Here is a 27149-nt window from a genome sequence, read left to right on the forward strand (position 1 = left end):
AGCTCGTCGACTCGGATGTTTTTTACACACCCATACACTATACAGCAGCCTCGGCTTGTATTTGCTGCTTCTTTTTAGACGCGATGATTATTTAATGACACCGAATACTCTATACCTCGCGGAATTACCCCACATCTTAGGTATAGTATAAACCGACTCGGCGAATTAATTAAAATATTCGCTTACAAGAAGAGCGTTCCCGCAAGTTGGGTTATTTCTGTAAAAGCGTTTTTAATTGGCGACAATATTACCAGAGCTTTTGACGTATAACCGAAAAGAAAACACGAATTTAAAAATACAACGTCATCCATCCGAGTGAAGAGAAAAAAATTCCACCCGATGAAGAAAATTTTCTTAAATTAGAAACAAAAACACTCGCGCAAAATCCCGCTTCTCGTACGCGATGAAAAATAAGGGTTAATGCCTTTTATCTATGTATATACTTACTTACGTCATTCGTCGTTTCAAAAGAACGAAAAACTCGTACTGTTCTGCTGAAGCTGAATATACACCTACTGTATAAGTGATGGGTGAGGGAAGGAGAAGGAGGGGGGTGGGGGAGGTGAAACTGATGTAGTCAGACTGAATAACCTTTCATAAATGCTCCCCAGGAGTTCTCTATGCTTTCTCTTTCTTCGCGTTGATATGCTACTACTATTGTACAATATTTCAATTATTTTTTCCCTCTTTCATTCCCGCTTCCTTGGAATTAGCCTGTGAGTTACCCTGATCCTTTAAACAGCTCAATTTTCTTTTTTCACCTTCTGCTATATGTGTGGGCGCATACGGAAAGGGACCTACCGACCAAAACGTAAATTTTACAGGAGAGCCGTTTAAAGTTTTGCGCGCGGTTATTTCTCTTGTTGTTACTGTAAGATTACGTAGGGGTATTCCAACTTCGAAGGTCCTACACTTTACCACACACTCACACACGCCCTCCAATGACCTCTACCGGTCAGATTATGCACTGCATTCAAGTTTTTTCGATTATGAATTCTGTCATGGTTCACTTAGAAGCGAAAAATTTCGATGAAATAGGAGTTATTGGCGGGTTTGGGAGGTTCCATTCGATTCTCTAAGAGTTCCTACAACAATTTCAGGAAAAAAAAAATTTTTCATTTTTTGGTCGGTAGGTCCCTTTCCGTACGCGCCCTCACATATAATAACACAAAGTGCACCTTGGCCTACGCAAACGTTGAAAAAATGCTGACGCGCGAAAGCGTCAATTAATTAGACACTTCGTAGGGTAATAGCTTTTTTGAGCTTTTCATTCGAAAGAATGATATGGTTGAAACCTCGAATCGCCGTACTCCCTTTTAGTTACTTTTTTGAAACTTTGGTTATTTTAATTTTTTTTTACCGACTTTGCCGTGAAACGGAAAAGTAAGGTATTGTATTTGTCATGATGGTTGAGGATTTGGGTGGGGGTGGGTTTTCTTGACGTTTTGGAGTGTGCTGATCACGATAAGACGTATGGCCCAAAACGAGAGAAGTTTATATAGATATATATATTTGCTTATGACCAGACATGTCAACTTCGAATGGCATATACACTGATAAGTGAACAAAATTTCAAAATTGGTTTAATTTCTATCCTAATTCACTTATCAAAATTCTAATGGTAGGTTTGACCCAATATATAAAAAATCTATGTGTTATAAACAGTAAACAGACTCTTAGGCTAAATTTTGAAGAAAATGTTTGAAAATTAACTTGAAGGAATTTGATTTTCTTTAAAATTTTGATATCACAAGGAAGCTTGAACAGCATAAAATTTTTTAGTGTTTTTAATTTTTCTGTAGGTCAATAAAATCCTGAAAAATTTTAATTCAAATTTGTTGTCGTGTACACTTAGGATCGATGTATTTATGTACATCTCCACCAGCGCATCACATCCTACTCACTACAAATCAACTGTAGACCCTGCGTTCATCCTCGCGCCTTGATTTCCAAGCCATGCGCCCTCTGCTGGAAGTTTTTGAAAACTCATAGTTGACTTGTATAGTAAAATTAACCCATGACTTGTCAACTATAGTTGACAAGCTGGTCAGTCCACTTGTATAGTAGAATTAACCCATTCTATAGTTGACAAGTCTGGATACTAATACCTATATATATATAGGTATATATATCAATTTATGTATAAATTTGTGTCACGCTGAACTCAAAAGCTCCGAACTTTAAGTCGAAACTGATGATGGCAAAATATTGCTTTGATACTGAACTAGAGAAATTTTTAATTTGGTCGAAATCGGTTCAGCCGTTTACGAGATATGAACGTTTAAGTGTGTTTCAACGTTATGGATAAGCAGAAATTTGTGTAAACCCTTATATCTCGCAAATGGCTCACCCCCCACAAACAGATGTGGTGGTTAGGGTGTATAGGTTGCAGATTGGTGCGCCGGAGGTCGGGAGTTCGAATCCCGCGCGACTCAAGAGGAGAAATTTTTTTGTTGATTTTTTTGTCAATTTTTTTGTTAATTTTATCCGTCCAAAATTTTTTTGCCATAAAAAATCAAAATTTTTCAAAAATTTGTAGTGTAATTTTTGTTTTAACAAAAAACATTAAGTTTTTGGTAAATAGCCAGTAATATTTTGATAATTTTTTTTTTTGGTGAATTAATACCTAGTAATTTTTAGTAAATAAAATGATTAGTTATTTTTGGTGAATTACTCGTAATTAAAGTTGGTCGAAAATTTTGGTAAATTGCTTGGGTAATTTTTGGTAAATTGGTAAAAACCTTTGGCAGTAAATTACTGAGGTAATTAAAATTCGGTAAAAAATTGGTAAATTAGTGAGGAAATGTCTGGTAAATTACTGAGGTGAACGTTGGTAAATTGCTAAGGTAATTTTTGGTAAAATGGAAAAAGTCGGTAAAATTGGTAAATTAGTGGGTAATGTCTGGTAAATTACTGAGGTAAATGTTAGTAAATTGCTGGGGTAATTTTTGGTAAATTCGTAAATTTTGGTAAATTGGTAAATGTTGGTAAATTGTTAAATTTTGGTAAATTGGTAAATTTTGGTAAATCGGTAAATTTGGGTAAAATGGTTAATTTTGGTAAATTGGTTAATTTTGGTAAATTGGTAAATTTTGGTAAATTGGTAAATTTTGGTAAATTGGTAAATTTTGGTAAATTGGTAAATTTTGGTAAATTGGTAAATTTTGGTAAATTGGTAAATTTTGGTAAATTGGTAAATTTTGGTAAATTGGTAAATTTTGGTAAATTGGTAAATTTTGGTAAATTGGTAAATTTTGGTAAATTGGTAAATTTTGGTAAATTGGTAAATTTTGGTAAATTGGTAAATTTTGGTAAATAGCTAAATTTTGGTAAATTGGTAAATTTCGGTAAATCCGTAAATTTTCGGTAAATTTGTTTATTTTCCTGTATAACAGAGCAAAGTCGGTTAATCTTGCCTACTGCGCAAGATGTTTTTTTTTTTTTTTTTTCGTTATTGAAGATCCAATTTTGTAAAATTTCAGCCGTATACTTGAAGGAAATAAGAAAAAAAATGTTGAAATTATCAAAAGTGAGTGAGTGATATGTGGAAGTATACTTTTTTTATTCTTTTCCATCTGGCTACACTGACTTTTCAGCGTTTTCTTGAATTATCAAAGTTTTTTGCTAAAAATGGTAAAAAATTCCTATCTTTTAAAGTTGCCCAAAAGCTTCATTTCTTGCTGAAAATTATGGTTTCTCGCAACAAATTCTAAAGAGTCTCATTCTCCCCCCTCCTCCCGAAAAAAATAAGAAAAAATACCCCAAAAGTTTCGCTTTTGTGGCAAGAATTGTCAAAAGTCGCCAAAAATGAAAAAAAGCACTACCTATATGAATCACTTTTTCTGATATTTATTCTGAAAATCTATGCTATTTGGCAAAAAAATAATATTTTTTTGCCAAATAGCATAGATAATTTGCAGAAAGACCTGCTTTTGGCTAAAATTGTTAAAGTCTTGATTTTTGTGAAAAATTGACAGCATATCTCGAATTTTAGTAAAATTGCTAAAAAAAATCTCACTTCTCCCTCAAAAATTACACGAGTGTTTAAAAGTTGAGTTTTTTCTCCAAAAATTGCTAAGACGCCCGGCTTTTTACCGAAAATTCCCAAATAACCCAACTTTTTTGATAAAAATTTCGAAAAATACCACCTTTTGTCAATAGGGTACCTATATAGGTAATTGCCAAACACAGTGTTGCTTTCTGCTAAAATTATCAGACTTTCCATTTAAAAAGAATTTTTTGCTATTCATCAAAATTACTAATGATTGTCAGTTTCACTTTTTCCCCTAAAAATTAGTTACCTACCTACTCAAAAAAGTCTGGATTTTTTTTAGCGAAATTGCCCCAAAAAAATGGCTTTTTGCCATAAACTGCTAAAAAGCCCTGCTTTTTACTGAAATTTATTGTCGAATTCTCGTTTTCTGCCATAAGTAGCTAAAAGTCTCGCTTTTTGTATAAATTCCCAAAAAGCTAATTTTTTTGTCTAAATTGACCAAAAATCTCGTTTTTTGCCAATAATGACTAAAAACTGTACTTTTATGCAAACAATTTTAAAACGCGTCTGTCTTCTCCAAAAATTGTCTGAATGTGTCGCTTTTTTTTACCAGAAATTGCTAAAAAGCTCTGTCTTTTGCTGAAAATGTCAACGTACTCGCTTTTTGTCAAAAATTGCAAAATTCTTTTTAATTACTCAAGACAGCTAAAACTTTTTTTTGGCAAAAATTACGAAATAATATCATTGTTTTATGTAGTACTGTTGCCAAGGAGTCCTGCTTTTTGTTAAAATTGTAGGGTTACAAAGTATCTGTCGAGTTTCATTTTTAGATTTTAATGGTGGTTTTTTATCACTGCTTTAAAATGTTTTGTCCTTTTTTTAGTTGATTTTTCAAGCTTTTTTGGTTTCTAAAGTTACTTTAAAAAAAAAATGAGTATGAGCCCTGCCCCTCCACAAATGAAAAACTGTGAAAAATAATCGCAATATCGACTCAGTTTTTTGATCTGATCCTTTTAACAGTTCTAACCCCAATTACTAATGCCCATCCGGCCCGAAGGACCATAATTTAAAGATTGAAATGTTCAAAAGTGAACTATGTAAAATAAGTTTGTGCTTCGTTATGACGATTCCGCTGATCAAAATGTATTAAGGTGAGGTTTTTTGGTATATCCGGCCCGAAGGACCAAAATTTGATTGCATATTTCAGTCGTGAAAACAATTAGACCTTATGAATATTTGTATTGTTGAGTTTTTGGACAAGGTAATGGATTGGATTGGATTTTTTTTCGCAATAATAATGATGTAAGAATAGTTAATGAAAAATGTTTGTATCCTTATACGTTGGTATTGTGCTCTTTACTACGAAAATCAAGTATGTAGTTCGGTCAAATTCTATATTATCTTCTTTCAACTCTTTTTTAAAAAAAAATTCAGGGTTGAGCGAACAGTTTTGTTCTGTTTTTCAAATTTCGAGTTGAGAAGACCGTTAAATCCGATCTTTTTTCAAAGAGTGCAGTCAATCTCTCTTCAGCTCCAATTCAACTCGTTTTTCCACATTCGTAAAAGTTAACGTTGAAAAAATCAACCAAAGAAAAGAGATGAAAGTTTTTTGAAATTTTCCAAAAATCCTTCGGCTCAATAATTTGAAAAAATACCTAACCCATTTTTCACAGATCAAAAATCGCCCAAAAATTTAATAGTAATTTTTTGCATCCTTTCATGTAAAAATCCATTCAAAATTCATACAAAATGGCCGATAAACGCATGAAATAAACGCCAGCAGGAAACCATATCGAATTTTCAACGTAATTTATCAAAAGAAAATTTCATTCTGGAGTTGGAAAGTTTGACACTTTGATGGTTTACTATACACAAATAATAGGTCTGTGATAATAAAATTCACGTCACGACAAAATAATATCGATCTAGTGAACGCAATTTTTTCCTAGAGAAGTTGAAGGATTTTTCGAAGGTTGAAAAATTTTCCGGAGTGTTGAACTTGTCGCTTTTGTATTTTTGATATCTACTGTCTCGTATGTAATTTTGTTGGAAGCGGTGCAAACTTTCAGTTTCGATAGCCTACTCGGAATGAAGGAGAAAAGTGAATGTTTGAACCAAAGTTGTTCTATGTACATGTCAGGAATGGATTATAGGTACTTCTAATTGAAATTTTTTATCCATTGAACTCCATGGTATCTTCTCTCGTTCACTTTAACAGGTGTAATAATTAATTTCTAAATATGTTGAAACATTTGGAATAATTTTGGTAAAAAAACTCCCGATTCATGAGCATTTTTTTGTGGAGGGGGAAGGGATGAGGTGTGAAAAGAACTGTACCCTTAAAAAACTTGTTCTATAAAATTTGACCTTTTCTACGTCACTTAATCAAAATACCATTTAGAAGAGGGTCTGCATCGTTATTCCTAAGAAAAAGGGCAGATCTCAGCTGACCAAATCTACTCATCACTTTATCATAACAGTAAATACGAAAGGATTATTTCCAACGTCGCGTCGGTCGTCCTAAAAATTATTATTATGGGGTCTCGAAGCACTCGAATCATCCAATTCTATCCATTTCACGTTCACGATACGGTCGGTAATTTCACTAGGGATGAATTTTTATTTACCCAACCAAAAAAGCTCACCTCATCGTGATCTATTTCGCGCCTCAGTCGGTCAATTTCTATACTGTTATATTTCTAACCCATTAAGCGTCAAGTATTACATGAAAAGGACAACAGGGCGCGGATTACAGTTTAGTTAGCGTGATACAAAGCTCGGTCCATTAGACGGTCTAGTGGTTTAATAATAATACATAAAAAAGAGAACCTTATTCGGCGCTTTATGTTGAATGTTGACGCTTTCGCGATAGGTATTTGTAACGATAGGATGTCCAACTGCAAAATGTGAACGACATTTTGAATCTTTGATGATATGCACATATTAGTCTGCGTATTGCTTGCAAACAAAACCGCACCCTAGCGAGTTAAATACTCGTTTCGCACGCGAACCACCCGATACCGTCGGGAACTGTCGGCGGCCTTATAATCTTTCTCATTTGTCGGAGTCGTAGGGCCATTTTAGGCGTAAAAATTTCATTCGGTTTTTGCAACAGTAATGATATATACTCGTACTCGTATACGAGAATGAACGCCTTCGTAGTTTACATGTACACTTAAAATATACACACGCATAATCATAAATTAGAAAGAGAAAGATAGAGAAAGACGCTCGAGCGCCGCGTGCCTCAGCCGTCTTGGGCGACACAGGCCGCGCATATTTTCGCGACAAAAAACAAATAAAAAGAAAAATAAACGAGAGCAAACACAGCTGCGACTACTCCATTAGCTTAATATCGTCACGTAAACTTTTGCAGCCGAGGCGAACGCGGCGCGACGTAGATGATGTCGAAAGCTCAACCGCAGCAATTTGACAAATGACAATCGAACGTTGTTAACTGCTCGAATGCCATTTCAAAGAAAAACTTTTTTGCACGTTACTCGATCGCATCGGCAGACTTCTTTGCCTTCTTTTTCTCAACATCATTATGCCGTTCGAGTTTCTCATTTATCTAGTTCCGCCTTCATATTTTATTCCTTTCGAGTACTCGACTCGACTTGACTCGACTCGCGTACTATACCATGGTGTCGTAACCATCGTGCCATGTTGTTAAAAAGATGACAATTTTAGCTTCTTTTCTAATATAGTCGCGTCCTTTTCACGGTTTGCTGGGGTCTTTTTTAAACTAGCATCGAGCATATTTTAATACCCTGCTCACTGCTGTTGTTGTTGGTATGTTGGTGTGTTGCAAAAGCTAGTCTTATTCGTATACTAGTGTGTTACAAAATTTGATTTTCGTCGCAAAGAGCACAATACCGATGTATAAAGGATACGAACATTTTTCATTACCTATTTTTACATCATACTGAGGGAAAATGCAATCCATTATTCAAAAACTCATCAATGAAATGTGTTGAGTAAAACCACCATAACGAAACAAAATTATTCATAAGGTCTAGTTGTTTTCACGACTCGAATATGCAATCAAATTTTGGTCCCTCGGGCCGGATATACCAAAAAACTTTACTTAAATAAGTACATTTCGATCTGCTCAATCGTCATAAGTCATAACGAAGCACAAACCTATTTTACACAGTTCACTTTTGAACATTTCAATCGTCAAATTATGGTCCTTCGGGCCTGATATCCCAAAAAACGTTACCTAAATACACTTTGATCGGCTAAATCATCATAACGAAGCACTAACCTATTTTACACAGTTCTTTTTTGAACATTTCAATCGTCAAATTATGGTCCTTCGGGCCGGATATACCAAAAAACTTCACCTAAATACACTTTGATCGGATAAATCATCTTATCAAAGCACAAACCTATTTTACAAGGTTCAGTTTTGAACATTTCAATCGTCAAATTATGGTCCTTCGGGCCGGATGAGCATCAGTAATTGGCGTTGAAATTGTTAAAAGGATGAGATCAAAAAACTGACTTGATAGTGCGATAGGTAGGTACGAAACTCACTGTCAACTGACACTTTTATTCGACAGTGAAATAAGTAGGTATTGAAAGAATAATGTAGACATTGTAGACTGAAAAACTTTCATTTTCCACAGTTTTTTATTGGAAGGGGGGGGGGTGTTATTCCATGTCAATTCGACCATAAAAATGCGATTTTGAAAGCCATGTCTTTCGATTTCGCTCAAATTTTTTTACAATATCTACCCACCCAGTAAGTAAGAAACCCGCAATAAGTTTGGTCCCTGGTGAGGGGGTGGGGGGCTTCCATTATTTTCACATTGTCTCGAGGTACTCAACTTCAGCAGCGCATTCCTCTAAAACTATGGTACATTGATCAAAACTGATTTCACAGTTCGAAAGGGTATTGAATTTTGAAATTTTTAAGCATTTTAAAGTTTTCAAAAGTTGAAAGTTGAACTTTCAAATTGAAAGTTGAACTTTCAAATTGAAAGTTGAACTTTCAAATTGGAAGTTCAAATTTCAAAATGGCGCTGTAAGTGGGAGCTACCATTTAAAATTCTGAAAAAATTTCCATCGATGTACCTTTTGATGTTTTTTTGAAATATTCAAGTTTTTAGATGGGATCTCTTAATGGAGAGGGAGCACCCCCACCCCCAATTTTGTGCAAAACTTTCGAAAAAAAATCTGGGGCATGTGATATATCGAATTGCATGTTTTTGGTGACGCTGAACACGAATATGACGTTAGATTTTTGATTAGACCCCATACACGGCCCCCAGCACCTCCCCAAATGAGGTAAAAGTTCAAAATAGAGTTTTTTTTCGTGCGACACATCAAATAGTATGCTTTTGGTGACGCTGAACACGAATATGACGTCAGAATTTTGATTGGACCCATCCATGACCCCCAACATCTCCTCAAGGGGGGTGTAACCTAAAAAAAAAATATGGTTTCAATCGTGTGACACATGAAATAGTATGTTTTCGATATCGATGAACACAAATATAGCCTTAGTTTTTCAAATTGACCTCACCCATGGCTCCCAGAACCTCCCCCAATTGGTAAAAGTCGAAAAAAAATTGTTAGAAGCGAGACTTTTAGCAAATTTTGGCAGAAAAGTTAATCTTTTTGGGAAATTTTGCAAAAAAAAAACTACACTTTTGAGTAGGTAGGTACGCAATTGCCTAATTTTGAAGGGGAAAGGGTGAAACTGACAATTAATAGCAGTTCCAGTTTTGCTGAATAACGCGAACTTTTGTTGAAAAGAAAAACTGACAATTTTACCAATAAGCAAGACCGTCATTTGAATAAGATCGGATTTAATTATCTTTTCTACATATTTTTGAAGGGATAGCTCACGCTCAGGAGTTGAAAAAAAAACTCTTTGCTCTATTCGTATGTACTTTGAATATGAAAATCAGCATGATTTTGGTGACACACAGTTGTATTTTTTTGAAAATGTAGCCATTTAAAAGTGTTTCGGAGCACAAATTTTTGAACTATTTGGAAAACAATTTTGTATTACATAAATTTTGAATCACAAAAATTTATCGTCTCGTGTCGAATTCTTAAGAGATGGGTTGGTTATCTTAACAGACCTATTTTAATCAATTGAATTTTGTTACACATTTCTGTTTTTAATCGATGTTGTTGAAGCTCTAAGAGTAAGAAGTATGACGAATATTGTACAAAAAATGCAAAAAGGTCATTTTCCAAAAAAGTGACCTTAGTAATTACCCCAAACAGAGGTGAATGGAAAATGAAAAATAGAGAAAATTGCTTCAATTTGTATTCCAATTTGAAAAATTGTGGAGTAGTCTCCTTTTCACACGTTTTACCAATTATTTCAAAATAAGTACCTATCCTGCCTGCAGATTGGTTGATTATTTTTTAAATCCTATTTTGGGAACTCCTGCTATACTGGCGAAATGATGGGGATATGCGCAAACGATTATTTTCCGATTTTGTAGAAATGAAAAAAAAGGCTGAGAGGGAGGGAGGGAGGGAGGGAGGGAGGTATGCCTTTAATATCACTTAAGACTCAATTTTAATTCTGGATTATTTGAAAAATGTGAGTTCAGATCCGACTTTTATCATTTATGCAACAAAACCTCAACACCTTAACCCTCAAATGCAAACCCGTTGACCTAACATGAAAATAAAATTCTCAATCACGAAACGCCATCTCATTTTTCAAGTATATTTATTCAACACTCGGATGACGTAAACCATTCGAAAAATAATATCCCGCGCAACAATAGCAATAAAAAAATACAATGACAAAAATACCTAATTTTATACGAGTATAAACTCCGCGAAAGAAAAAAAAAAATTAAAAGAAAGAATGGCAAACGTGTATAAGTAAATTAAATACACGCTTATATGAGTACTTATTACAACAATTTAAGTATCGACATTCGACAAAAATAGGTAATAAACCTTAATTAATATGTTACTAACGAATCGTTAATCATTAACCGATTATTATATTGGAGTAAAAAATTGAAACAAAAAAATCAAAAAAAGTAGCATATAAGTACGAGTATGAGTCTGAGTATAATCGCTAATGAGCCGATTATTATCAAAAAATCGCTCGTAATCGGTTTCGCGCCGGTATATTGACGGAAAAACGAATACTTCGAATTCGACTCTGGACTTGTTTTAATAATACGAGCACTCGAGCAGTAGCAGGCAAATTACTGTAGCGGATTATTTGGTCGATTGTCGATACACACATAAGGTAAATGCGTTTTGTCGATATACGTAATAAAAAACAATTTTCGCATGCGAAACGTAGGTACGATTAAAGTGTTATCAACCGATGATAATGTTGTAGGTAATTTGTCGCTTACGAGGAGGCAGCAATTAGCCTCGAATCGAAGAACGAGGAAAGAAAAATTAATTAGGGTGTTGAATGGGAATTGAATCGTATACGAGTGTGGTGCAATTGAAAGAATAGGATACTCGAGATGCACTTTTGGAGGTACTTTTGATGATTGCTTCGCGTATTAGGTCATCCTTCTACCCCCCCCCTCCTTGCTCCATCATCATTTTGTAGGTTGGGTTGAAATAACACTAGGGCTATTTGATTTGAAATAGGTGACAGTAATTTGTAATTTTGGTTCAATTTTGGAATAATTTTTCTATATATTTTTTCATCTATCTTCTCCTCCTGGCGCAGAACTTCCGTATTAAATTTTTACAGAAAATAAGCCCATTTTATTTAGTCGAATTCTACTTCCATTTAAATGGGTAAGTTTTATGCAATATTTTGGGTTCCTGATTGATGGATCCTTCCCCCACCCCCCTCTCTCATCTTTTTTCGGCTCTTTCACCGCAACAGGATCAAAAATAAAATCAAAAATTTATTCCATCCGATCTTAGCCCACAATTGTCACATTTTTCTCGTCTCATTCAGTTCAGTTCTTCGTTGCTTCGCCATTTTCACTCCAGACTAAAACCAACGATCTGTCACGTGATCACAAGGCAGAGAAAAAACACAGTACATCCAGCAGCAGCATGCACCGCTATACTCGGCGAATTAATAGCGTAGGATAAAGGGTTCGCTTTCTGATACGAACTCATTTGATATCTGTCCAACTTGTAATCCGACTACACTTAATTCCGTAAAACGAATGTATAAGCAAATTTGACTTTGCCTTTACAAATGAACTTTCGGGTGCGGGCGTTTTTCGCTCGAAGAATTTCGTAAATTTTAGCCCAAAAACAGAAGACCACGCTGCGATAGTGGCGTTAAATCGCGCGTATTTTTTTTCTGTTTTTGCAAACACGTCCGTGTATTATATAGCCTAAAATGGAGAGCTCGGTGTTTAATTCGATGATCGCGTAATTAGTTGGTAAAACGTACGGTAATCGGTGCGATTTGTCGTTTACGGTGCGTGATCCGATCCTCTTTCGATTATTCGAGGCCGAACTCGATTCGTAAATGTTTTAAGAAATTTCTGTATACAGTTTATATAATCTAGAAAAATCTCTCGACTTGGTAAAGCTCTCGGTTTAGAGGAAGAGTTCTGAAAGGGAGGGAGGGGGCTTTGAACCCTTGACTGGCTTCGTCGAAATACGTAATTCGCGCTACCGCAAATTGTACTCGTACCCTTACCCCCTCCCCCCCCACTTAGCTTTTGTAATTCCGTCGGATATTTAATTAATAAAATATTATGAAGCTTACCTTTCTATCTGTTTGACTATATCTTCGTAGGCTCGGCAATTTTCCCATAAACCGGATCTGCAAATGCGAGTATTTAAATATTGAACGATGCTACTCGTTAAATAATATCAAATCGATTTTATTCTATTCATATTTCGTATAACTAGGGCTTAATTAAAAATTACGACTGACTGTGTCGTCTCTCGCTCTCGAGTCTCGCGGAGTAAAACATCTGCCTTTATTAGCGATAGTTAGGTAATTTTTTTCTCTCCGTGTGTTTTTTTTTTTTTTTTGAAACATCGAAACGAAAAGGGAAAAAATACCTACCTATCGTAATATTTATCGAAATTTGAATAGAAATCGTTCGGCAGTGTTTCGTCGTCGTCATCGCTGCGGACTTTTCTTCTTAGTAATTATTCATTTTTTTCAAAGAAAGTAAACATTTCTTTTTTAAGGATACCTTTAGGGGGATTGGAAAATGAAATTAAAAGAAATACGACGAATAACGCCACGCCGAGGCTATAAAGATGAAGAAGAAAAATAGCCGTGTTTTTAATTTAGAAATGAAGAGACAAGAGAGAGAGAGAGTCGACCGATCGGTGGATTTTTTTAATCATGTCGCCTTTTTTTTCTCTCTACTAATACTCAAAAGATTAAATTAACTTCTTTGAAAAAGTATCTTTTCTTTTGCTGGGGTTCGATTTATACTATAATGTTAATGAAATAATACGACTACGGTGGTGGTGATGGTGATGGCGATGGCGATGGCGGCGTTTCTTCAAATCAGGGTTTTCTTTTCTTTTTGTTTATATTTCATTAAGATTCGAGACCGTGTAATCGCGACTATCCATTCGTCTCTTTTTGAAAAGGTGTGGGTTTTTTTCATCTTTTGCGGTGTATGTGTGAGCCGTGTGAGGTAGGTAGGTAGGTATTGGAATTCACGCCTGTTTATGGTGTGTCGATGAATGAATGGATTTTTTTTTTTTGGTTGAGATTTGGTGATTGATCAATGAAAAGAAGAGTGAGTACTTACCTTAATGCGTCTACGGCGGCTGGTGGCAGTGGTCCTTTTAGTAACGAAGAAGGATCGTGAGGAGGTCTGGAAAGAGCTGGATGAGGTGGAGGTAAGCCGGAATGATTGAGCAGAGCGGCGGCTGCTGCGTGATTGAATTGCATAAATTGTTGCATGTGGTTTAAATGCGTCGGAGGATGATTGTAGCCGTTGGCTAACAGTGGTGATTTTTCTAGTTTCAGGTGACCGTCTGTGAACAGAAATAGGAGAAAAAATTATTCGTTAGTTGATTGCGATTTGAATATTTATGATGTTTGTTTTTGATTGTTTCAGAGTATCGAGTATTTTGTTGATGATTTCTGATGCGAGAATTGGAGAAATCGTACAAGTGGCAACTTTCAGAGCTCTGATGATCAGATTTTAGAAAACGTCGACTTTGTGGTAAGTGATTAGCTGATTATAAGTAATAATTAATCTTTGGTAAAAGTAAACGCCTCAACCTCTACATGAAAACTTGTAGATTTTTTGTACCTTTAAATTAAAGTAATCTTAAACTTTGATTTGGAAAACTTGAAAAAAATCACTCAATTGCTGAACTTATGTCATACTCTCAAATATGACTTTCTGACTTTTTGTCAGACTTCTTAAATCGTGAAAAAAAATTGTAGAGCTGTTGTCAATATCTTTGGTAAATTTCTAGTGATTTTTTGGTGTATTCCCGGAATTCTTGATCGATTATCTACTCATAATTTCTAGTAAATGATTCGTAATTTTGGTACACTATTGGTAAATATTGGTGAATTACTGCAAATAATGTGGTAACACTTATGATAAATTATTGCATAGGTACCATGTATGATGAATAACTACTGTAATTTGTGGTAAATTACTGGTAAATAACTGGTTATTTTTTTTTGGCAATGAAAAAAATGCTACTTGCTAGAGATTTTTGGTGAATTACTGGTAATTTTTGGTAAATTACAAACACTCCCAAATACCATCTATACCTCCTCAGTCCCTCCAATTACAATACAAGAGATGGAGAAGAATCTAAAGCAAATGAAAAACAATAAATCACCAGGGAAAGATGGAGTAATAAAATAACAGAAATTATAAAACTGGGTGGAGATGAAATGGAGCTGCTGAAGATAATAAACAAAATATACGATGAAGGCACTCTGCCTAAGGACTTCAAAGCAGTAAATTTTGTACCAATACCAAAAAAGAACAACTCGCAAAAATGCTCTGAATATAGAACCATCGCACTGATGAGCCACGCACTGAAGCTACTACTCTCCATCATAAATGCCAGAATTGAAAAGAAGATAGATGAAAATCTAAGTGAAACACAATATGGCTTTGTAGCAAAAAAAGGGACGAGAGATGCAATTGCCCTGCTGAAAGTGATCATTCAAAGAGCACTGAATGCAAATAGGGAAATCATTGCTTGCTTCGTCGATTATGAAAAAGCATTTGATCGTGTCAACCATGAGAAGATGTTGGAGATCCTGGAAAAATACAATATCGATAACAAAGACCTGCAAATAATCAAGAACCTGTACTGGGAGCAAAGCGCTAACATCAAGATTGGAACTGAGTACTCGGAGAACGGATGTGGAATAAAGAGAGGTGTGAGGCAAGGATGCCCCCTCTCACCCAGGTTGTTCAACGTGTACGCAGAAGAAATAATGAGAGAAGCGCGAATCGAACGAATGGGATTCAAGATCAACGGCAAGAGAATAAATGAAATAAGTTATGCAGACGACAAAGTGATCCTTGCTGAGACAGAGGCGCAGATGCAGAAAATGATCAACCAAATCAACAGTGCTGGATTAAAATATGGAATGAAAATAAATGCAGGCAAGACCAAGGTGATGAGATTTACGAAAGGAGATGATAAAGAGGTCAAAATCAACATCGGATCACAAGAAATTGAAAATGTAAAGCAATTCAGGTACCTTGGAGCACTGATAAACAACGATGCTAGAGATCATAAAGAAATCAAATCACGGATTGGAATGGCAAAGACTGCTTTCAACAACCTTGCCAATGTGCTGGGAAATCGAACGATGAGTATTGATCTGAGGAAGAGAATTATGCGATGCTACGTATGGACCGTTCTGAAGTATTCCTGCGAAACATGGACCATGAGTGCAGAATGCGAGAAGAAAGTATCCGCTTTTGAGATGTGGTGCTATCGAAGGCTACTACGGATCTCATGGAAGGACTTCGTTACCAACAAGGAAGTACTAGCAAGAATAGGAGAGGAGCGGAAAGTCGTAGTTGAAGACATCAAAAACAGAAAGCTAAAGTATTTAGCTCATAAAATACGAGAAAACGGTATTTTCATGCTAGCGGTACAGGGGAAAATCCAAGGAAGATCGACGAGAGGGAGGAAACGATCGGAACTGTTAACAACAAACTCACCGGCCAACTCCCCCTGCAAGACCCTGAAAGAAACAATTAGATACGCTAGATACCGGCTAATATAGATGGACATATACGCTATCTCCTGTAAAGGAGCGCGACTACGACGACGACGACTATTTAACCAGTGCCTAGAAGAAGGGAAAATCCCGGATGAATGGAATGATGTTGAAGTGGTTTTGATTCATAAAAAAGGAGACAAAGCTGATATAAAAAACTATCGTCTAATAAGCCTACTTTCCAATAGGTATGTACAAATTATTCGCAAGGATAATTACCACAAGGCTAACAGTAAAGCTTGATAAAGCCCAATCAGATGAACAAGCAGAATTCCGTAAGGGAAGAAACACAATTGACCTTATTCATGTTATGCGCCAGATCATTGAAAAAACTAACGAATTTAGAATGCCCCCCCTCCTATGTTTACTTAGCATTCATTGATTTTGAAAAAGCATTCAATTCTTTGAAAATGGTGTCTATGATGACAGCTCTTGAAAAGATTGGGATTGATCCTGCTTACTTACATGTGATCGAGTATGTTTACAGAAATGTGACAGAATGGAGAAACAGCAAAAATAAGGCTCAAAAAGGGAATAAGACAGGGGGATGCCCTTTCACCTAAATTGTTCGCAGCCACACTCTATAACAGCATCAGAGATACATTATGGGGAGAGAGAGGATCTAGAGATATCTGGGGAAAAATTGGCCTATTTGCTATATGCTGACAATGTGGTGCTGATAGCATTATAGGATATGGACAAACTTCAGGGAATGCTGGACAAGGTGCAGGATGTGTGTCTAGAAGTGGGAATGAAAATTAATAAAGGGAAGACCAAAACTATGTGCAATGGGTTTGTAACTGACAAAAAATGTGTCTAGATGGAGAGTGATGAAATTGAGATGGTTGATGGATTTGTGTTCCTGGACCATGATATGACAATGAATAACGATCTCAACAGAGAAATATCTAGGAGAATAACGTTACCTTAATGCCAAATCCGTGTATGTCCATCCAAAAAAAATCGTCTTTTTGCGTCACTGATAAGACTCTGGGATGCCCTGAATTGAAAAATTTGCATCCGAGTGCAGCAAAAGTGCACCACAAAAGATGCACGAAGCTGACGGATGCTCAATCAGAACTCAACGAACCCTTCCGAACATATCCAAGCCTTATCAGTGATGCGTAAAATTGTACTTTTTTTGTATGGACATACACGGATTTGGCATTAAGGTAATGATAAAGGCATCATGGACAGCATTATAGACACTGGACCTGCATATAAGACAACCAACTAGCAGCCATCTTGGCAAAATATCCTGTGTAACACCAATTTCTCCCACATGGGTGCTCTTGGCTGCGCTGTACTTCAATCTGCAGCCAACAGGGAAGGGGGAAGGTAGTGATATTTTGTGTAGAGCCAATTTTGCCCGCTGCATGCTCTTGGCTGCGCTGTACTTTGCATGGTTCTTTGTACAAGAATTCAACATCAGCGCAGCCATGAGCACCCAGCGGGATAAATTTGCATTACACAACTTTTCGTTACCGTTTCCGTTCCCCTTGCCCTGCAGTTGGTTGTCTTATTCCACATGTCCAGTGTCTATAGGCAGCATACTTGAGGCTGTGAGGAATAATCAGAGAGAAGTCAATGCCGATATGTCTGAGAAGGAAGGTAGCCAATCAATGCATCATCCCAGTGGCCTCATATGCTAGTGAGACATGGGCAATTGGGCATTGATGGAGAAGCTGGAAGATAGAATTATCAAGATGCAGAGGCGAATGGAACGACTAATGCTGGGGATAACGCTGCGAGACAAATGGACTGTGAAGAAAATTTGGGAGACCACAGGGATGACAGACATTAAGGAGACAGCTAAGTGGAGTAAGTGGCACTGGTCTGGTCATGTTGCCAGAAGCAGGGATCAGCGATTGATTGTGAAGACTACTCAGTCGAGACCAAAGCGGAGATGGGAAGATGAGATACGGACATGTGATGGAGAAGTGGAGTACAGCCCAAGACCAGAGCTCGTGGAAAGAAGTTGGGGAGACCTTCATCCAGCAGTAGATTCAGAAAAAAGGCTGGAAAGAAAGAAAGAAAGTGGGTTGCGATTTGCGCCATTGGTCATCCCTTCGGAAAGTCTCTCCACAAGAAAAATTTCAAAAAAATTGCCGACCCCTCCCTTACCTGCACTTCTTAGTTGAGTTGGCGTGGAATGACCTAAAATTTGAGATTCAGCGTCGTCGACCTATGCCCTTGTCATCAAAATCCAAGACCACTATCAAGGTTCTACCAAGTGGTTGTAAAGCAAATCGCTTATTTTTGGGTGTATTCGTGTTTTGAAAATTTATTCTCTTCTCAAAAATTTTGCACTTAATCATGCCAAGGCATCTAAAGAAATTATTTCTGAAAGTAGGGAATATTTTGGAACGCGTTGGTGCAAATTTTTTAGTTATTTATTGTTGCTAATTTCAAAAAAAAATTGAGAAAAATAGACAAAAACTCAGCAAATTTTTCCCCATTTGACGCTCTGTATTGCTCTAAAGAATCCTTCGAGTAATCTCTGTCTCGAATGATCATAAAATACTCGAAAAAATTCCCCTTCTCCTCCTCAAAAAACAGCTACTGTATACCGCAACTACCTGATCTGGTCAAAGCTGTATTCAATCTAGAAAAATACCTGCAAAGCTACTGCCATCAAAGGTGTAAATTTCATTACGACGTTCTGGTTAGTCAAGGTAGACGCGGAAGAGTGCCAAGCGACGACGCCTCGCATCATGCCGATCAAGTCAGCGTAAAAATTCCGAATCAGGGTATTAATCGGTCGACTGAACATCTTGATATGGCGTATCTTACGTATAAAAGAGAGCCAACATTGTGTACCTTGTACCTTTAATACACGAAGAGATGATAATTGAAGAAAGAAAGAGATATGTGGTATCGCGACGACGGCGGCGGCACGCAAGCGGTTATATGTATACTCAGAGCGGGGACAAAAGTGCGGCTATGACGACCAGCAATCACCTATAATACAAGTACATGGAAACGTGCGTCTGAACGCGCTTATTCGATGCCTATAACAAAAGAGTTGATGAGGAATATGTAAGTCAACGACAATGTATAAAATTTTTTTCATCTTTAAATAAATAAAAAAAAGACAAGACAAGACAGAGAACACGAACGAAGCTTTATAATCTTGGAAAACAATCGCGAGGCCGAGTAAGAAAATAAATAATGATCGAGATAGGCGCGAAGTCAGAGGTAAAGAGGGCGGATCGAAAATACTCGGGCTCGCGCGCCGCTATTCAAACTGGTATCTTGTAGCCGGAACAATAAGTCGGAATGTCATAAATCATCATTAGACGTAATTAAATTGAAATACTTAATAAAGGTATAACAATGAACACCGTGGTTTTTTTTTATTTTCCTAGCACCAGCGACGACGGCGATGGAGGTTGTCGCCGAATCATATTGTTACCTATTTTTATTGCAACTTTTTATTTATAAAGATTTTCTACTCGGGGACGTGTTATCTTCATTCGACCAAAACGATGTGGGTGGGATTGTAGATCATCATCATCATCATCACCTTTGCTGATCCAGTATTTTCTTGTATATATAGCCTAAGTACACGTTAGCAATTTCCTTATAGCGCCAGCAATTAATAATGAACTTTCGACGCAATGTGTACTACGTATACGTATGAATGATGTGAACTTGTTATAGGTCTAGGTACTATACACTTTGTTGGTACAAGGGACAGTAGTTTTACCGTATGCTCAAACCCCTAGCCCTACTGACCTAGAGAATCGTAATTTTATACGTGTGGGTGAAGCTTATCGGCTGTACAAAGGGATGCATCAAAAGAGGGTTCTATAAAGAAAGGGTGCATCCGTATTAGGAAAGCAATTCGCCAAGTATTTTTCAACTGAGCGAAATTTATCGATGTAATTAGAATCCGAGTTGTCGGAAAGAGACACGAGCTGAGACAAATAGATGAAATCGTATACTCGAATAATTATTTTCGGTGGGTTGTTTCACTTCTTGATAAGCTTTTTCAGTTTTATTTTGTCGAGTTCGAAGTTCCAAATGAGAGGATTTTTTTACACAGAAGTTATTGACCCTTTTACTTTGCGAATGCTGGTTTACTCTGTGTTTGAAGTGGGAATCTCTATGGAAGGGAATCACTTATTGGGATAAATAGATCAGACTACAGCTTAGATTTTGAAAAATATTCTCATAAAAATGAAAAAATTTTGCCTACCGCCTTCCATTGTCCCATGTACCAAAATGATCGTAATTTGGTGCGAATTTTTCATTTTGGATTACCTTCTAATTCTGAATTAAGAATGATTTTTTTTCATTGGATTGAACTGCAAAAAATTGTCAACTTCGTCGGAAAACTTGATTTTTTCCATTCAAAAAATTGGAGAGGAATGGGGTGCTGAAAAAAGTCGCAAACAAAATTCGATTTGACACCTCCTCCGAAAAAATTTTGAAGTGTCCAAAGACATTTGAAAAAACGAATGATTGACGTGTGAAATATTGACATTTCCTCCTCCCTCCCTTCAGAAGTCGTATACTTAGTGTTTGAAAAATGTCCCATTCGCGAACAAATTGATAAATTCTTCAATTTATGAATCAATTCGTTCGCGAATGATTCACCAAAAATTAAGTAAATGAACCGATTCGTTCGCGAAACGAGTCTTTTATACAAATCAATTCGTTCGCGAATGATTCACGAAAAATTATTCAGTTCGTTCGCGAATGATTCACCAAAAATTATCCAATTCGTTCGCGAATGATTCACCAAAAATTATTCAATTCGTTCGCGAATGATTCACCAAAAATTAAGTAAATGAACCGATTCGTTCGCGAACGAGTCTTTTATACGAATCGATTCGTTCGCGAATGATTCATGAAAAATTATTTAATTCGTTCGCGAATAATTCATCAAAAATTATCCAATTCGTTCGCGAATGATTCACAAAAAATTATTTCATTTGTTCGCGAATGATTCACCAAATATTATTCAATTCGTTCGCGAATGATTCATCAAAAATTAGGTATTCAATTCGTTCGCGATAATGATTCACCAAAAATTATTCAGTTCGTTCGAGAATGATTCACTAACTATTGATCAATTCGTTCGCGAGTGATTGACTTAGAAACCAACCAATTTGTTCAATCGCTAATCGGTTGTGAATGATTCGATACGATACGATTCACTTCGTTTGAAAACAGATCAATTCCTTTCTATACAATAGCTTCACAAAAACCGAATCAATCGCGAGATTGATTGATCCGTTTACGAATGATTCACCCAGAAATCAATCAATTTATTTAATCACCAATCGTTCGTAAATGATTAGATTCGATTGTAAACTTAGACAGATCAGTTGCTACATAAATGTTTCAAAAAAAGTGACTCGATTTGTTCGTGAAAGATTTGTATTTGAAGAAAAGTCGGTCTGTGACTGTTTTTTTTTTATTTTTGAATTTTGTCGCCTTGTTGGACACCTACCCGTGTAAAAAAAACCAGGTGTATACCACAGTAGTTTACTAGGTGTATACTATGTTGAATACTATGTTGAATACTATGTTGTATACAAGTCATCAATTGAAACACGTAAACCACTGGTATACCATGCAAATTACTACTGGTTTGGAAATGCAAGTCTAGCCCTTTGTATTGTTTTAAAAGGCTTGAAATGCACATTGTGTGCACAGAATAGCAAGAGTTGATGTTAAAATGCTACCTAAAAAATTTTTCAAAATAAAAAAATTTGTGCCCTGGGTGGGGATCGAACCTACGACCTCCCAAACTGCACTTAGTATTCCACTGCCCTAACCACTGGGCTACCATGTTCGGTGATGGAATTGCTGTTATAAGCGTTTATTTGTTTAGGAAATTTGGACTTAGCCAAATTTTGGTGATGTGATGATTTTTTTTTGATTTTTTTAATTTTTTTTTTGTAAAAATATTTTATTGGGTGACATTTTACACATGATACCAAATTGTACACTTTGTTTGCGGACGCTTATATGAGGATAGGTGATGTGAGATGTACATTTTTTCAGTGAAAATCAGGTGAAGGGATGGGAATGACATAAAATATAGTGTATCCTACTTGAATTTTTGAAAAAATATGATCTGAAAACCTGAAAAACACCTGAAAACCTTGATAAAAAAATAATTTATGAATAATATTTCATTTTATACATAACCAGTACACAAGAAATATGTATTTTTCTGAATGGATAGCATTATTTAGTAATTTTAATGTTTTTTTTTATAAAGGTAGGCCAAATGTTTTGTTTTTGGGGCTTTTTATAACTTTAAAAAAATAAAATAAGTACCAAATTATATATATGAATTGAAATTTAAAATGTTATGTGCTTAAAAAACTTCAAAGTTGATGAAAATAATACCTCAAAAAAATTATGAATAACCTGCAACGTTTGGACATAAATATCTTATCCTTTAGCAAAGTAAACAATGATTATTTTGTATTTGGTATAACCACAATAGGTAGGTAGTAAAATTTACTACCTTATATTTACTAGTGGTATTACTACATGGTTTTATTTTTTAGGTAGTAAAACATTGTCATAAGATGGTAAACCACTGGTAAATTTTACTATCCTTCATTTACCATTGATGTGCCATGTTGTTAAATTTACTAGATGGTAAACCAGTGGTAAACTTTCGCATTTACATTTTCAGGAAATTATATACCAGTAGTAAATTTTACCTTGTGCATTTACTAGTGGTATACCACAAGTTGATGGTATATTGACAGTAAACCAGTGATATACCACCTACTTTGTGGTAAACTTGTGGTATATATCTGGTTTTTTCTACACGGGTAGTTTGAGGGTAAAGTGAAAAAAAACATGATTTTTCCCAAAAATTCCAACTTTTTGAGGACCCAATCATCCCTCCAGGGGCACCTCCGGATCTATTCTTTTTTCTGAGTGACTATTTCAACTCTCAACTCAAAATGAAGGTCTTCGCTGAATTTGTGAAATTTTAGAGAAAATGAAAAATTGTGTTCGATGAGTCGTCAGTTATAATTCCTGTCCATGTTTGGAAATGCAATGAATATTTTTTCTGCTATTCCCTCCCCTAATTTTGTAAAATTAATTTCAAATTTTCTTTTTTTTGAGAATGGTAGAGAAAATTGCTTCAATTTTGGTCATAATTTAGGGGTCAAAAGGTTTCAAATCGTGTTGAGAAAAAAATGTGTAAAATTTTGAAAGAATTTTTCACAGTTTTAAAACGTTTATGCTTCTGATATTGAGAGAAATCCGACTTCGGAAGAGAGAAAGAGAAGAATTGAGATGAAAAGTGATGCTGATACGAATTTGATAATTTTTCACGAATAATTGTCGGAACTTTATTTCCAGCCGCGGTCTCAGAAAAAAAAAAAGATAATATTTCAAATTGACAACACTGGCTGTGCAGCCAGAGACAAATGGTAATATGAGAATCGAACATATGTACGAACGTTTTTAGATGTATTAATTATTCTAAACGATTTAATAATGGTATTCCCGAGGTATTCTATACCTATAGGTTAGGTACACTGATCTATTAAGCGAATAAGTATATACAAGTTGTATCGTATATGTATTTAGATATAGGGAGTCGTTTCATTGGAGATACTTACTGACATTTATTATTGTTACAATAATAAATAATGTTTTACGAAATTAGACGTCGGCATCTTGTGTCTGCGCTGGCTGCGGTCAAATGAAGTGAGATCTTTTAAACCCACACCGGTTCGATGTTTATATACGATCTCAGCGGGATAGCACAGCGCTCAATTACACGTATAGTTACTTACCAAATAAAGGTATACTAATTTTTATTTACCTTTATACGCGCTCTTTATAGTACTCGTATATGTAGACTTGTAGAGAGACTGCAACTAGGTATTATACAAATGTTCAGCCAGTTTCGAGTTACTTGTAGAGTAAGAGGAAGCCAGACCTAGAGACTCATAGAATCGCATGTTGGACGAGTTTGCTTGAAATTTACCTAAACGAAATCGCATGTTCGTGAATCAACTTCTGGATCTGGAGACGATGCGATGCCATGGTGTGTGTGGTGGTTTATGCTGCTGCGAGTACTCTGGGCAGCCGCCGTGTAACGAATGGTTGAATTTAAAATTCCATAATGTGTATACGAATGGACATCAAATTGATTTGGATGCGTAGTTTAACCTTTTTTTTTTACCTTACTTCTTTCGCGTCTTGGTCTTGGTGTTCGACTTCTTGTTGCTTGTATGTATATGTATGCCGATTCAAAGCCGAATGATAATAACAGAGCTCGGCTTATTTTTCTGACAAGTACCGCAATCACCGTGAATATTATAGTGGTGCCTAACTCTGATCTGTGTGTCTGCGTATTGCCCAATGCTAGATATCGGAAAGGTATTTTTTTTTTTTCATCGTACTTGTATAAGCATTCGATTCGTATAATTTAAGGTGGAAAAAAGGTGATTGCTTCGAGCTGCGATATGATTCGTATGTCTTTTGGTGTTTTTTTTCTTCTTGGTATATCATGAGAATTTACAGGGAAATGAGAGATGTTGTGTACCTATCTAATTCATGTGTCTGTGTGTGGAGAAATCTAAACGATGTTTCTCACTATGATCAGCATAATTTATTCAAGTGCTGCAACTGAGATTTGAGTTGATTTGAAACATTTTCTAAAAACGAGTACTTTTTGACTGAAATTTCAAGAAGTACAATTTTTTGAACTGCAAAAGACATTTTTGCAAAAAAATTTCCTCTCGGTTTGGTAAGGCATCGTGAATAATCTCGATAAATGATGAGTGAGGAGAGGAAACAATCGAGTTCAAAGTTATGAGATAGTCAATTAGTACGTATGTTTCTTTTACAACGGATTTTGGCAGATTCTCAAGAATTTGGATTTTGGCGGATTTAAAATCTACTTTAACCCTTGAAGGCCCCTGCTAATCCTGAGATGTTGTGTAAAAATGCTTTCAATTTCCTGAATTAGATCATCACAAGCATCACTTTAACCCATAGTTCACCCCCCAGCCACTTAAAGCCGTCTCGTAAAAGACGTACCGATTTTTTCAATTATCCTCAAAAACCAAGGAAGCTAAAACCCCAATGAGGTCAATCATGGAACTGAATGATAAAGTATCATTAGATGTACTGAATGAGTGAAAGCATAATCCCAAAGAACACCCCCACCCCTTTTTGGGGGGCAAATTTTGAAAAAAGTTGGGATAAAATACAGGGACCCATGCTCCATTTTTGGATGAACATATTGATGGTAGAGCTTTCACAAAATGAAATCATGAAAGGTGTGTGCAGGGTGAACCAGAGCGATTTTTTGAAAATTTGATACGCTTGTGTCGATAAAAACCCGAAAAAACAGAGCATGCCATGCGCAGAGTACATAATATGTGACCCGCTCTGACAAAACCGACCGTTTCGACAAAAAAAAGTGTCCAAAATAATGATGTTTAAAATGAGTTTTAAGGGTTGAAAAATCAGATTTTTGAGAAAAAAACATTTTTTGAAATTTTGTCGAAATGGTCGGTTTTGTCAGAGCGGGTCACATATGGAAATATTATCAAGTAGGCTTGAAATGACAGGAAAATCATGAGAATGGGTCCAGTTGATGACTACTAGATTCAGAGGGTTATAATTTCAGCATAAAAGCTTTCAACTGCTGTTAGAACTGAAATCTGTACTTCTGAAACTTTTGAGTAATTCCCGCTGAGGCCAACATCCTTTCTCGATATTTGTCACCAAATAGTTACATCTTGCAAAGGTTAGCAGTAGGATTGTTTTTCTACAGAAATATCAAAATAGAATTATCTACTGCTGTGAAAAGCTTTACACAGTCAGATTGTAGCAGTCTTTGGCATTTCATATAACAGTCAAGCATTCATGAAGAGGTCATCAACCACTCCTAGATAATGAATGGTGGAGTTCTACACCATCCTCTGAATCTAGTTGTCATCAACTAGACCCATTCTCATGATTAGAAACAACAACTTCCGCTCATGCAATTTTCATGCTGTAGAACTTCACCATCCATGATCAAGTAGAAGTAGTGATCTCTTCATGAATGCTTGACTGTTATGAAATGCCAAAGACCGCTGCAATCTGACTGTGTGAAGCTTTTCACAGCAGTAGATAATTCTATTTTGATATTTCTGTAGAAAAACAAGCCTACTGCTAACCTTTGCAAGATGTAACTATTTGGTGACAAATATGAAGAAAGAATATCCACAGATTGATAAACGGGTTTGCTGGGTGGATTGTAGATGTTCTGAGCGTCGGTCTGTTTATAAGAGCATTTTGTGTTCCTTTCAACTTTTTTCCTGTCATTTCAAGTCTACTTGATAATATTTCCATATTATGTACTCTGCGTATGCATGCTCTGTTTTTTCGGGTTTTTATCGAGACAAGCGTATCAAATTTTCAAAAAATCGCTCTGGTTCACCCTGCACACACCTTTCATGATTTCATTTTGTGAAAGCTCTACCATCAATATGTTCATCTAAAAATGGAGCATGGGTCCCTGTATTTTATCCCAACTTTTTTCAAAATTTGCCCCCCAAAAAGGGGTGGGGTGTTCTTTGGGATTATGCTTTCACTCATTCAGTACATCTAATGATACTTTATCATTCAGTTCCATGATTAACCTCATTGGGGTTTTTGCTTCCTCGGTTTTTGAGGATAATTGAAAAAATCGGTAAGTCTTTTACGAGACGGCTTTAAGGGGCTGGGGGGTGAACTGTGAGTTAAAGTGATGCTTGTGATGATCTAATTCAGGAAATTGAAAGGCATTTTTACACAACATCTCAGGATTAGCTGGGGCCTTTAAGGGATAATCTGCTGGGGTATAGTAGGGAAATTAATTTCGATATTTCTCATTCTCCAGTTCTTACAAATGATGTCAACGAGGATGTCTACCTACAGGCTATTTCCATTATTTTCAAAAAATCAATTTCGGCAGCTGAAAATTCAGTTCTGAGGTCTGGGTCACCCGACCTTTCAATG

The 27149-nt window shown here is 36.1% G+C and overlaps 1 protein-coding gene across 6 annotated transcripts in view; it reads right to left on the bottom strand.

Annotated features, from left to right (window-relative positions):
- The window catches only part of dac (dachshund), a 254479-nt gene that overhangs the window by 108892 nt on the left and 118438 nt on the right, over positions 1-27149 (bottom strand). For all 6 annotated transcript variants that reach the window (XM_065354037.1, XM_065354036.1, XM_065354035.1 and 3 more), the window contains 2 exons: positions 13693-13921; positions 12681-12737 (listed from right to left, as the gene is read on the bottom strand). In XM_065354037.1, the coding sequence (XP_065210109.1) occupies positions 12681-12737; positions 13693-13921 (286 nt within the window). The remainder of the gene's footprint in view (positions 1-12680; positions 12738-13692; positions 13922-27149) is intronic.

The sequence above is a fragment of the Planococcus citri genome, chromosome 3, assembly GCF_950023065.1.
Source record: "Planococcus citri chromosome 3, ihPlaCitr1.1, whole genome shotgun sequence".
NCBI classification, from domain to species: domain Eukaryota; kingdom Metazoa; phylum Arthropoda; class Insecta; order Hemiptera; family Pseudococcidae; genus Planococcus; species Planococcus citri.